The sequence below is a fragment of the Salmo trutta genome, chromosome 28 (genome assembly GCF_901001165.1).
Source record: "Salmo trutta chromosome 28, fSalTru1.1, whole genome shotgun sequence".
NCBI classification, from domain to species: domain Eukaryota; kingdom Metazoa; phylum Chordata; class Actinopteri; order Salmoniformes; family Salmonidae; genus Salmo; species Salmo trutta.
The window spans coordinates 39,211,846-39,226,041 of NC_042984.1; the positions used below are offsets into that span (position 1 = coordinate 39,211,846).

General features: G+C 42.2%; 1 protein-coding gene across 2 annotated transcripts in view; it reads left to right on the forward strand.

The window, feature by feature from the left end:
- The first annotated feature begins 2,210 nt into the window (after positions 1-2,210).
- LOC115166193 (collagen alpha-1(II) chain) overlaps positions 2,211-14,196 on the forward strand; it is a 29,643-nt gene continuing 17,657 nt past the window's right edge. The window contains exons 1-8 of one of the 2 annotated variants that reach the window (XM_029719966.1): positions 2,211-2,523; positions 9,020-9,226; positions 10,998-11,017; positions 11,319-11,351; positions 12,251-12,283; positions 12,384-12,437; positions 13,039-13,140; positions 13,682-13,759. In XM_029719966.1, the coding sequence (XP_029575826.1) occupies positions 2,430-2,523; positions 9,020-9,226; positions 10,998-11,017; positions 11,319-11,351; positions 12,251-12,283; positions 12,384-12,437; positions 13,039-13,140; positions 13,682-13,759 (621 nt within the window). In that variant the 5' untranslated portion in view covers positions 2,211-2,429. The remainder of the gene's footprint in view (positions 2,524-9,019; positions 9,227-10,997; positions 11,018-11,318; positions 11,352-12,250; positions 12,284-12,383; positions 12,438-13,038; positions 13,141-13,681; positions 13,760-14,196) is intronic. The other variant, XM_029719967.1, reaches the window with a different exon arrangement.

A 14,196-nucleotide genomic window follows, 5' to 3' on the forward strand; every position in this document is an offset into this window, starting at 1 on the left:
TTAGTCCAGCTTCTTGTTGTAACTGCCCAATAAGATTGGCCCTTAAATCAAGACACGGTCCTCTTAAACCTGTCAGATCTTCCATCTATTAATCTCCCATTTTCTGGGGCGGCAGGTAGCCTAGTGGTTAGAGTGTTGTCCTAGTAACCCAAAGGTTGCAAGATCGAATCCCGGAGCTGACAAGGTAAAAATCATTTTGTTCTGCCCCTGAACAAGGCAGTTAACCCACTGTTCCTAGGCCGTCATTGAAAATAAGAATGTGTTCTTAACTGACTTGCCTAGTTAAATAAAGGTCAAATAAAATAACCAGGCAACTTTAACCCAGTTTGACCTTGTAAATTGGAGAGGGTGTTAATGAGAAGGAGAGTGTGATGTGGTCTATTGTCTCAATAGAACATATTATTGGTTCAGCTAGGAAAGGCATGATGGTCATTTAAGACAACACTCTGACAGACATTCAGAGATCGCTAGTTGCTTTAGGAACAGATACGAGGACTGCATCGGTCAAGATTCTTCCTATGTTCTTCCAAATCAACTGATTTAGGATCAGCTTTCCCTTCCCCAATCCTAACCTTAACCAATATGCACCAAATAATAAAACTGTCCCTGGACCAGTGGTTACTGTATCTGCAGAAAGTGATCAGGGTTGTGATGGAGGGTTCAGACTCTTTCTTCCCTGTATGACAGGGCTCTCTAAAAGGTTATGGCCCCGGTGTGACTGTGCCTCTCCACTCAACAAAGACCCGCTTTCAGACCCTGTCACCTGGCCCTATCTGCCTCAGAAAGATACACGATAAAGATCATAGAGGCATTTCATCCCCTGGTTCACAACTTCTGAGCTTCACAATGAAGAGAGTCTGATATAAGTGTTGTCTTGTCTCGATCAGGAATGTTGTGGTACTGGAGAGGCAGGAAACCCTGTCAAAGCCCATTTTGTTTGCCTGGAGGGGACTGTTGGGCATCTGAACTGTTGTGACAGGTAAGTAGTATAACATTAGCAATAGCAACAAGCTCCATGTACCGGTGGACATTACTGTAATTTGAAGGGATACATTGTTGGTTTAGAATAGACAGTGCGGTGCTGCTTGCTGAGTAATTACAGTTGGTGTGTAATTTGTGTTCACAGTTACATTGAATCAAGCCAACACTATTACTGCATATGCAGGAAAGTTACTGGAAATGCCTACAACACGCCTTCAGTTTCCAGCCCCTTAATATCCATTGCAAACAGTCATGGCAGACATCTTCTTTTAGGTGGTTCTCACAGCCTCATGTCAACTGGTCTTTGCTCAAACAGACAGGCCTCTTGACGAAACTCTGACTGACCCTAAGTATGCAACGTGACCATGACATAACACTGTCATCAACTGGAGTGCTCTACACACCCAGAAGTAGCCTCAGATCCTGCAATAATTAGACACCCATAAAGCCATAATCCAAGAATCTCTGTAGAGTCAGACAGGTTTAGATTGAGTTAATCCTCAGAGACAGGCTGGCCGTTTCCCATGCCCTCAGTGCTCCCTACAGTAGTTCACACCATGGTCCACTTGGTCCACTTAAAACCCTTTGAATTGAATTGAGAGAGAGAGAGAGAGAATATTGAACTGTAGAGACTTTCTAAATATAGGCCTACAACATTTGCCAAGTGTGGGCACCTGTATAGGTGGACAGGTCGACAGCGTCATTCACTCTCAATGAGGAGATCTGTTTCCTCTTGGGGGAATCCATGGACTTCCATACAGTAACTGCATTACACAGTTGTTATAAACCCATATATAAAAGAGTTGCCTATTTTAAGTGCCAATAAAAAAAGTATATGAATAAGCATGAGGTGAATATGAATGTAGGCCTATCAGTGAAGGCCTAAATCCACTTGGCAAATGGTAAAATGGCAAATCTGTTATTGGTTATTGTAGCCTATTGAGAACATTCTGAAAAGGTCTACTTCAAGTATTGTAATGCAAAGTTGTGGTGAGTGGATATACTCCACGCTATTGTAATGGGGGTTCGAGAGAGAGAGAGAACCGATAAGTGTGATTTTTAGGTAGGCTACCTCGTCCTCGCAGCGCGTGGGAGGAATAGGAGAAAGAGGTCCCTGGGAGAATAGATTCTGGTGGTGCTGAGGGGAGGGAAATGTGGGTTGGGTTTCAAGCTTGACTGGGGGTCTGGGGGAGGTCTAGTATTTTGGAATATACGAAGATTCGTAGAAGGTACCGTGGACATAAAACCGCGGTTCTTGCTCTGACGCCGTGGGTGTTAAGTGCCGGCTAGGGCCCCGCGTTGGATTCCACTTCGATTTTGGAAGGTTGACTGCATGGTTCGGTTGTAGTCTCTGGGAACACACAAATACACTCCATTAAAAGAGAGCATCGTCTGATCCGACACCATCTTTTTCCTCACCCAAGGTCCTGCATGTCTAATATTTAGACATGTTCAGCTTTGTGGATTCACGGACTGTTCTGCTACTTGTAGCATCCCAAGTTGTTTTAATATCCATTGCCAGATGCCAGGGAGAGGATGACCGTAAGTTACATCATTCTGTTGAATTGTCTTTTGCAAAAGTTTCGATTCTTCTGATGATGCCTTTTTATCAACTTATATTTTACATTCTGCGCTTCTGTGGCACACTACCTTGGCATCTAAAGTTTCTGCGCAATTCTCACCTTCACAATGAATAGGGCAAGTGTTGGTAAAACTGCAGCAAACAAGACATGAGAATGGGATATGATTTTGTGAACCACTTGGGTACATTAGCATTGATGGAGGGGCACAAACTCATACACATATATCTGTCGGTCATTGGAGGAATTGCACAATTATGAATTAGAATTCTTGCCGATACAATTCAGAGATAAAATGTTCATTATCTGGACTGTTATACTGTACATGATATCAATTTAAGAAATTACTATTTAACTATTTAAGTATTGAATTGAACATTACCATCCTAATACTGGTTTGATATTGACATAGTTCATGGCTACATTTCGGTTAGATTGTAAGTGTTTGCAGATATAAGGGGCCTATGAAAGAGTTGACCTTCCTTTTGGGAGGATAGGTGAGGCTATCAAGGCACATCTGTGTGGGATGGAGAACCAGGTGAACAAGTGTCCGTTTGTTTCACTCCTGGATACTCACTGTGGATCCTGTCTCTGAACAAGCACACTTCAGTGTGTTCTCTCTAGCTGTGGTGCCAGCTTATTGGGCAATTTAGAAAACGTTTACTTTGGCATTTACCCCCCCCCCCTGAGAAAACATTCTGATTTCAAAAGAATAGTTGTATTGTTTAGGGTGACTATTTGTTAGACTAGGGTGATTAAGTGTAATTGTTTGTGTTTCGTGTTGTGGCTGAAATATTTGAAATGGTTAATTATATTCATAATTTAAAAAGACAGGGTCAGACACAGCTTGACCCCAGACTAGAAGGCTCAAAGGGTAGCAGGAAGTGAATGGCAGTTGGTCACTCAATAAGAGATTTTATTTTATGAAGAAACTATGGAACAAGATATGTCGCTAGAGAGATAAGCTACACCGCATTATGCAATGTGTAATGTATCATGTGCTGCTTTACAATCCCCATATTCATAGGCTTGTTCTACATAGCCTAAAATGTTTGATAAATGTCTCTTGAAGTACTCCAAAGAATAGATTTTAGGGGCCGCATGTCCATTGTGCTAGTAGTTTTAAGCATTTAGTAAGGAATTAGGGATTGTGCGTCCGTATACATATTGCCACAACTCAAGGAAAAGTTGTGGAACAACATGCCCCCAACCAACCAAACCTTTTGTAGAGAAAGCTTAAATGGCTTACTCACGTGTTATATAGTATAGTTTGGTAGCAGGTACGTGCTAATAACCACTTTCACATAAATGTTACATAAAGAAATAGCTGCATTTAGCCTAGTAGGCCCAACCTTAGACCCTGTGCATGAAAGCTACCCATTCTCAATTGTCCAATGTGTTTGAACTGGCGCCCGACACAGCTATGCGATCCAGATGGAGAATTTTAGAAGGACTCCCTGTTTACTTAAGGCAGCAGCTTGTCAATTGGGCACAGTCCCCCAGTGTGAGGGACTCATTCATACAGGTCCACTGGTCACCAGGGAGCGCAGTAGGCATACAGGTTAAATATACTAACTCCACCACGCAAAAGACCTATTTCCACTGGAAATGGCACCGTTAAATATATTGGTGGTCAGCTGCATATGATTACCTTGATCTGAATGGACGCTTTATCTTCCTTTGGAGTTCACAAATCTAGCGGTTTGAGTGCAGGAGAAATAAACCTGGGTGAGGCTTGTTGAGCTTTTATTTTTCACCAGGTAAGTTGACTGAGAACACATTCTCATTTACAGCAACGACCTGGGGAATAGTTACAGGGGATGAATGAGACAATTAGGTGGCCATGAAGGCCAGATTGGGAATTTAGCCAGGACACCAAGGTTAACACCCCTACTCCTACAATAAGTGCCATGGGATCTTTAGTGACGCAGAGAGTCAGGACACCCATTTAACATGCCATTGGAAAGTCAGCACCCTACACAGGGCAATGTCCCCAATCACTGCCCAGGAGCATTGGGATATTTCTTTTTTTAGACCACAGGAAAGGGTGCCTTCATACTGGTCCTCCAACACCACTTCCAGCAGCATCTGGTCTCCCATCCAGAAACTGACCAGGACTAATCCTGCTTAGCTTCAGAAGCCATCCAGCAGTGGGATGCATGGTGGTATGCTGCTAAGTTAAACTAAACCACAGACCGGTGGTTAGATTTTGTGAGACTGCGGCCCACAGGTAGAATCATCACCCACCCAGACCAGTACCTTGGACGATCCAGTCTGCCATACTGCCAATCCATGATGCATCGTGTTGAGATGAGTCTATTAGGCCTAATACCTGGATATGATGAACATAATGATGCCATACATCATTATAAATTATGCTGATATGCTTCTGTCTTTAATGTGGTTAATAATAAATGCTTTTGTGTGATTCTGGACATCTCTGTTCTTCTTTGATAAGGTCACTCCTACTTACTTTTAAAGAGCAGATCGGATCATGGCAAAAAGTGTTTTAGCTACTCGGCTCTGTGGCCTTGTATTTCTCTCCAGACCAGCTTGAAACTCCAGGATCCTCTTAGCTAGGAGGAGTTTAAAAGTTTGGTTGGCTCACATGCTATTGAGGAATGTGATTGTCATTAGGACTTGATGCAGTGGTACAGTTGAAGTCGGAAGTTTACATACACCTTAGCCAAATACATTTAAACTCAGTTTTTCACAATTCCTGACATTTAATCCTGGTAGAAATTCCCTATCTTAGGTCAGTTAGGATCACCACTTTATTTTAAGAATGTGAAATGTCAGAATAATAGTAGAGAGAATTATTTATTTCAGCTTTTATTTCTTTCATCACATTCCCAGTGGGTCAGAAGTTTACATACACTCAATAAGTGTTTGGTAGCATTGCCTTTAAATTGTTTAACTTGGGTCAAACGTTCCGGGTAACCTTCCACAAGCTTCCCACAATAAGTTGGGTGAATTTTGGCCCATTCCTCCTGACAGAACTGGTGTAACTGAGTCATGTTTGTAGGCCTCTCGACGCTTTTTCAGTTCTGCCCACAAATTTTCTATAGGATTAAGGTCAGGGCTTTGTGATGGCCACTCCAATACCTTGACTTTGTTGTCCTTAAGCCATTTTGCCACAACTTTGGAAGTATGCTTGGGGTCATTGTCCATTTGGAAGACCCATTTGCGACCAAGCTTTAACTTCCTGACTGATGTCTTGAGATGTTGCTTCAATATATCCACATCATTTTCCTCCCTCATGATGCCATCTATTTTGTGAAGTGCACCAGTCCCTCCTGCAGCAAAGCACCACCACAACATGATACTGCCACCCCGGTGCTTCACGTTTGGGATGGTGTTCTTCGGCTTGCAAGCCTTCCCCTTTTTCCTCCAAACATAACGATGGTCATTATGGCCAAACAGTTCTATTTTTGTTTCAACAGACCAGAGGACATTTTTCCAAAAAGTACAATCTTTGTCCCCATGTGCAGTTGCAAACCGTAGTCTGGCTTTTTAATGGCGGTTTTGGAGCAGTGGCTTCTTCCTTGCTGAGCGGCCTTTCAGATTATGTCGATATAGGACTCGTTTTACTGTGGATATAGATACTTTTGTACCCGTTTCCTCCAGCATCTTCACAAGGTCCTTTGCTGTTGTTCTGGGATAATTTGCACTTTTCGCACCAAAGTACATTCATCTCTAGGAGACAGAACGCGTCTCCTTCCTGAGCGGTATGACGGCTGCGTGGTCCCATGGTGTTTATACTTGCATACTATTGTTTGTACAGATGAACGTGGTACCTTCAGGCGTTTGGAAATCGCTCCCAAGGATGAACCAGACTTGTGGAGGTCTACAATTAATTTTCTGAGGTCTTCGCTGATTTCTTTTGATTTTCCCATGATGTCAAGCAAAGAGGCACTGAGTTTGAAGGTACTCTTTGAAATACATCCACAGGTACACCTCCAATTGATGCAAATTATGTCAATTAGTCTATCAGAAGCTTCTAAAGCCATGACATAATTTTCTGGAATGTTCCAAGCTGTTTAAAGGCACAGTCAACTTAATGTGTGTAAGCTTCTGACCCACTGGAATTGTGATACAGTGAATTATAAGTGAAATAATCTGTCTGTAAACAATTGTTGGAAAATTACTTATGTCATGCACAAAGTAGATGTCCTAACCGACTTGCCAAAACTATAGTTTGTTAACAAGAAATTTGTGGAGTGGTTGAAAAACGAGTTTTAATGACTCCAGCCTAAGTGTATGTAAACTTCCGACTTCAACTGTACATATGATAGATTTAAAAAAATCTATGACGTTTGTATATGTCTGTAATTTAAATGTATTTGCGTCTACGTCAAAACATAGAGTACGAGTCAAAAGTTTGGACAGACCTACTCATTCAAGGGTTTTTCTTTATTTTTACTATTTTCTACATTACTGAAGGCATCACAACTACAAAATAACACATATGGAATCATTTAGTAAGCAAAAAAGTGTTAAACAAATCAAAATATATTTTATATTTGAGATTCTTCAAAGTAGCCACCCTTTGCCTTGATGACAGCTTTGCACACTCTTGGCATTCTCTCAACCAGCATCACCTGGAATGCTTTTCCAACAGTCTTGAAGGAGTTCCCACATATGCTGAGCACTTGTTGGTTGCTTTTCCTTCACTCTGCGGTCCAACTCATCCCAAACCATCTCAATTGGGTGAGGTCAGGTGATTGTGGAGGCCAGGTCATCTGCTGCAGCAATCCATCCCTCTTCTCCTTGGTCAAATGGGCCTTACACAGCCTAGAGGTGTGTTGGGTCATTATCCTGTTGAAAACAAATGATAGTCCCACGCAAACCAGCTATTATGGTATATCGCTGCAGAATGCGGTGGTAGCCATGCTGGTTAAGTGTGCCTTGAATTCTAAATAAATCACCAACAGTGTCACCAGCAAAGCACCCCCACACCATCACACCTCTTCCTCCATTCTTCACGGTGGGAACCACACATGCGAAGATCATCCGTTCACCTACTTTGCGTCACACAAAGACACAGTGGTTGGAACCAAAGGTCAGATTTCCACTGGTCTAATGTCCATTGCTCGTGTTTCTTGGACCAAGCAATTCTCTTCTTATTATTGATGTCCTTTAATAGTGGTTTCTTTGCAGCAATTCGGCCATGAACACCTGATTAACACATTCTCCTTTGAACAGTTGATGTTGTGATGTGTCTGTTACTTGAACTCTGTGAAACATTTATCTGGGCTGCAATTTCTGAGGCTGGTGAACTTATCATCTGCAGCAGAGGTAACTCTAGGTCTTCCTTTCTTGTGGCGGTCCTCATGAGAGCCAGTTTGGTTTTTGATGGTTTTTGCGACTGCACTTGAAGAAACTTTCAAAGTTCTTGAAATGTTTTCACATTGACTGACCTTCATGTCTTAAAGTAATGATGGACTGTTGTTTCTCTTTACTTATTTGAGCTGTTCTTGACATAATATGGACTTGGTCTTTTACAAAATAGGGTAAAATCTGAATACCACCCCTACCTTGTCACAACACAATTGATTGGCTCAAATTAACTTGTAACAAGGCACACCTGTTAATTGAAATGCATTCCAGGTGACTACCTCATGAAGCTGGTTGAGAGAATGCCAAGAGTGTGCAAAGCTGTCATCAAGGAAAAGGGTGGCTACTTTGAAGAATCTCAAATCTAAAATATATTAGTATTTTTTTTAACACTTTTTTGCTTACTACATGATTTCATATGTGTTATTTCATAGTTTTGATGTCTTTAATATTATTCTACAATGTAACACATTTGACAAATTAAGAAAAACCCTTGAATGAGTAGGTGTGTCCAAACATTTGACTGGTACTGTATATACTTTGTATGGTGTGTCTGTGTAAGTTCTTACAGTCTGTCTGACATTTGTCTCAAATATTGTTCCACCCTGCTGCTGTCTTGGTTGGACCAGGTCTCTCTGGAAAAATAGATTTTATCGCAATGAGACTAACCTGGATAAATAAAGGTTAAATAAAATAAAAAATATGTGAAACCTGTTGATTGTCCCAAGCTGTGGGTGTAGTCGTGAGTGTGAGTGCTGTGATGCTGTGTGCTGTGCATGTGGTGTAAATGAGGCCTCATGCTAAGCTGATAACTTGTCTCTCCCCCCCTCCTCCCACCTGCCTCCACTCACCTTCACCCGTCTCACTCTGACCCCCACCCCATCTTGCACTCAATGCCCTTCCTGCTTGCCCTCCACCCTACCCTGCCATTTACACATGCGCCCCCTCATGCTTCCTCCCCCGCACCTATACACTATGATCACTGTCTTGCCCTCTTTGACGCCCACCCATCCCTATTTATCCCTCTCCTGCCACTTCTCACATCCACCACCACCCTCCACCCCGTCTCTGCCCCCTGCATGCCCCCTGCCCTCTGTACCACCTCCTGCCGGTGGTCACAGAGGCGGCAGGCAGCTGCATCCAGGATGCCCATCGCTATAACGATAAGGATGTGTGGAAGCCGGAGCCGTGTCGTATCTGTGTGTGTGACAGCGGGTCAGTGCTGTGTGACGAGATCATCTGCGAGGAGATCAGAGAGTGTGCCAACCCCATCATCCAACCTAGAGAGTGCTGCCCCATCTGCCCTGCGGACGCCAGCGCCCCCACTGGTTGTAATTTATTTATTGTCACAATCATGAATAAATTACTGTGCCCTTTTATCATGCCAACACTTTTGAATGGGGAACTAAATGGTAGTTAAGATGTTCGCTGGGCTTAACAGGTCCTCAGTAGCTTATGTTCATGACTTTGGTGTGCAGACATGAGTCTGGACAGGAGTCAGGACAGATTATGTGGCTCATAAATTGGTATTAAAGGGATTTATAAGTAGCTAGGTGTTCCCTATTCAAAAGTGTGCCCTTTTTCCCTGCTTGTTTTGGGTTGGAGACCTGCAACATCCTCTGGATAATCTCTCTCTATGGATGTACACTTCATGAGGAGTTTAATCCTACAGTTGTAGCATCTGGTTTCCACTTAAAACAACCAGGGTCAGTCTTGAAAACAAGACACTTCTAAGTTTGCTTTAACTAGTGGCGGGTGGCTAAAAAGCTATCCTGAGCTGCCAATCACTGTGTCATTTTGTCCAAATGGAAGCTCTTTTCCCACCACATCACAAAGCGATCCTATTGGGTGAAATCAGACAATGATTGACAAGACATGATAGTCCCACCCACTTTGGGGTTCTGAAGTCTCATTTCCTCCATCACTAGTGTCTACACGTGAACATTTTGACTGCTTTGCCTTCTTTATCATCACCGGTCACACTTTACTCCCATCACGTGTGGATATGATCCTGTTTCCAGTGACATACGCATGTGGGAGTCATTATTGTACGTCAATTTACCAGACTTGACCCAACCTACACTCTTCAAAAAAAGGGTTATTCGGCTGTCCCCATAGGATAACCCTTTTTTGGTTCCAGGTAGAACCCTTTTGGGTTCCATGTAGAACCCTCTTGTGGGAAGGGTTCTACCTGGAACCAAAAGTGTTCTACCTAGCACCAAAAATGGTTCTACAAAGGGTTCACCTATGGGGACAGCTGAAGAACCCTTTTAGCTTCTAGATAGCAGCTTTTGTTCTAAGAGCATACTCCCAGGCTCAACACACAGCAGATAACATATGCAAAGAGAAGAAAGGCAAACATATGATAATATAGAGTGCCAATGTACTATTACTATCAATATTCAAAAGATACATTATATTCACTTTGAACATAGAACAGTCATACTTGCTTTCCAAACAACACAAATACACCAAAGCTGCTTTCACATTTCAATCATTGTTCATGTTTTATGAATAAACAATGCGTATATATTCTGAGACATGGAATTTTCACGCATTTTTGAAAATTGTGTCTTCAAAAACGAAACATTTCCATGCGTCATGTTTTATTCTGTTAGGTATACTAAACTTTAAACTTTTGAGGAGATCTACATTTTGGTTCTAACAATCCATCTTCAAGCTATCATAATAACCATGTAATGTGCCATTTCATAGCATGATATGCTCCTCGCTAAAGCCATTTATTCAATGAACTCGGTTGTTAGCTCCAAAATACGCTATATTGACAAATATTTTTTTACACACAGAGGATTTGATCCAAACATCTGTCCCACCCCCATGCTTTGCTTGCTTTTGGCCCCATCCCCTCAACATGGAACTACAGCTAAACCTCAAACCCACTCTGGATGGGTTGTCAGGGTCTTGGAGTTTGGAGTTTGGTTTTTGGTTTCCATTGGTTTCCACAGGTGTTACTTTTAATCTGGAGTGTTCAAACACTGGAGGTTTGGCCCCCCCACACAGCTATCAGCAGTCTGAAGTTCACCCTTTTTAATGTTGTTTTCTCTCTCTCTTCCTCATCCACCTCATATGCAACATCAGAGGCGGTGATTGGTGCTAAGGTGAGACCGTGGGAAACGATGATCTGATATGCCACCCTGAAAGCTGTCATGAACCAATAACAATAACTTGGCAAAATGCAAGAATATTTTCTGTTGGACAAACAATGTGTCATTCAGACAATGCTTATCAGACTATCATCCACATGATCATCTAAACAGTGTGTAGAACCATCCACACACTCAGGCTCCAAAATACTTCAGACTTACATGATGTGAATATTATGTGTCTTTATACTGGTAAAGTCTTCATTAAGACCACAGACTTTCATTAAGACCACTGACTTTCATTTTTTCCTATTAGGGCCAGAAAGGGGAACCAGGCGAGATTGCAGATGTAAGTATGCACACTCAGATTTACTGTATAGTCAAATAATTGGGCTGGTATTCAGGGGACACGGGGGGTTTGTTATCTCATGCACTAATTTCTTCTCCGTCTTCTTCAAGCATACAGTAAATTATGAGCTGCTATATGCAAAGGCGGACACTACAGCTCACGCTCACGCAGAAAGAGATCAGAAGACTTGTTTGTCCATCAAATCAGAGCGATATAGGGATTTTTGGTCAATGAAGGCACTGACGCTCCTTTTTAGGTACCTATGCACGCCATTGCCAAGCAACAGTCAACAAGAGGCTACGGCACGTCTACTTAGAACGATAACACTTTAACACGTATTTATAATAGCCTCACTTAAAAGTCACATACATGCAGGATAGTTATCCAAGTCAGTTTGAAGTCATTATCAGGGTTGACTCTCTGGAGTGTAACGGACTATTCATTTGGCAATTTTTGTTCTTCTTCTTTTGGGGAATCATATGATTCCAAGAGAGCCAAGGCCTCCAGATGATAAGTGATTTAGCTACCATGCTTTGAACCTGGTGGTTTTAGACATCTTTTTTGTTGTTGTTGTGAAAACATGGAAGGAAGCCGACATTCCTAGGACATAATGGACCGAAACCAATCCTCTTACATCCATTTAGTAACTTTTTTTATTCATCGGTATGCAAGGCTTCTTGGGAAATGAACAAACCCTGACAAGCGGAAGATGTTTTTTCAGCTAAAGTAAATTGTCAATGGACTTCCTGCTATTTCAGGAAGGTACTTTCCCAGGTTCTTAGCAATTCAAATCAGTGCAATCCGAAACCTTATCAAAGACATCAGGGCTTTGAAAAGGCTACTTTCATCCCACTAAGTATTGAGAACTGAACAAGCTCTCTTTCTGTTCTGTTGTCCAGGTTGTAGGACCGAACGGACCAGCAGGCCCTATGGTAAACATATTCTCAAATATTTACTTGCTCATTTGTTTTATGAATAATGTACTCGTGTTTGTCAAGCATCTTGCTCATCCTAATATGTTTGTTTGCGCAGGGCCCCTCGGGCGAGCAGGGACCACGTGGAGAAGCTGGAGCTAAGGGGGATAAGGTAAGACAGTAAATCCCAGTCACCTTTGTGCAAGTAGGTTATGCTTAGGAATCCGTCTGTGGTATGGACTGAAATAAGGGCTAACCATTCAACAGCTCCAATTGTGGCCTAGTTTATCGTGTATGAGACTTTGAATTTACATCCACGATAGTAAGACGTACAGTATACGCTACCTCATTGTGGAAAATCCAATATATTCCAATTTATAAATAATACAATAAGATTGTAACGAAATAGTGGCATGCTCCGTAAAGCAGCAAATTGAAAGGTTAATTGATGCGTTCCAGTTGATTGATTGGTTAATTGGTTGATTGTTTGGGTGATGGACTGATTTGTTGATTGGTTGGTTGATTGATTAATGGATTGGTTGGTTGATTGATTCATGGATTGGTTGGTTGATTGATTCATGGATTGGTTGGTTGATTGATTGATTGCGAACAGAATTACATTCAGTAACACAGTCTCCTAAGGCAGACAACACCATCAAAGCCATGCAACAATATCGATCGCTCACTTTTCCCAATAAAAGCTGATAATACTGAACATGTTTATGTATTGAACCCGTTGTTGAATGCATTTGTCCCTCTCGCCTTTTCCCTAGGGAAATGTTGGCCCCAGAGGCAGAGATGGCGAGCCTGGAACCCCCGGGAACCCCGGACCCCCTGGCCCTCCAGGACCCAACGGACCCCCAGGTCTTGGCGGGGTATGTGGTAGAAAACAGAGGAGAGGACAGGAGAGTAGATGAGAGAGGATGTCACCACCACACATAATCTCTGTTTGTCATTTTAATGCAGAGAAGCACTCCCTGTTGATGCACTAGTAGTACAGTATCACTATATTCTCATCGTCAGATGTGTGTGTGTGTGTGTGTGTGTGTGTGTGTGTGTGTGTATTCGCACGCACACACACACACACACGTGTGTGAAAGAGACTAAGCCATTAGCCTATTTGTTCATCTATGTGTTAGTTAGTAGAATAGAGAGAGAATAGAGAGAGAAGAACGGACGACACATTGGTAAGCTACTGTACCACAGTCAATATCACCAATGTAATCCCTCCTGACAACTGCTAAGTGAATGTGCCACCATATTTTTTGTTTCCTCAGAGCCCTGGTGAGGTCATATATCCTGTATAGCAGAAATACAGGCTGTGAAAGCTTTGGTGGACACCAGGGGGCAGTGCATCTACTGTAGACACCGTCAACTCACGAACAATGTCTCTTTACCCGTGTTGTGTTTCTGCAGAACTTCGCTGCTCAGATGGCCGGTGGATTCGATGAGAAAGCTGGAGGCGCACAGATGGGAGTGATGCAAGGACCTATGGTTAGAGAACAAGAGATGTTACTGTAACGTTACATGAACTTAACGGAATCCAGAGGGGTTAAAAAGACTCAAAATGAATAATTGAAACAAATAAAATCCTAGGGGTAAGCTAAAGAGATAAATGGTATATGGTAAATGTAGGTCGGTAGTAGAATGCTGTGTTACAGACTTAAAGACAGTATTGACATCAGACTACAATCTTGTGCTGGAAATGAACCACTGAATGGAACATAATGTAGTATAGATTTTGGTATGCCAGCACATCGGTAGCTAATGCTGTCCTGTTGGTATGGGATATGAGGTATATTATAACGACAGTCGGTAACAAAGACATAGAAATGATCATGAAACATATTTTATTTATATTATCTATGGACTATGAATTGACGTATCTATGGACACGCCCTGCAGCATTTGGAAGCCTATGACCCCTTTCC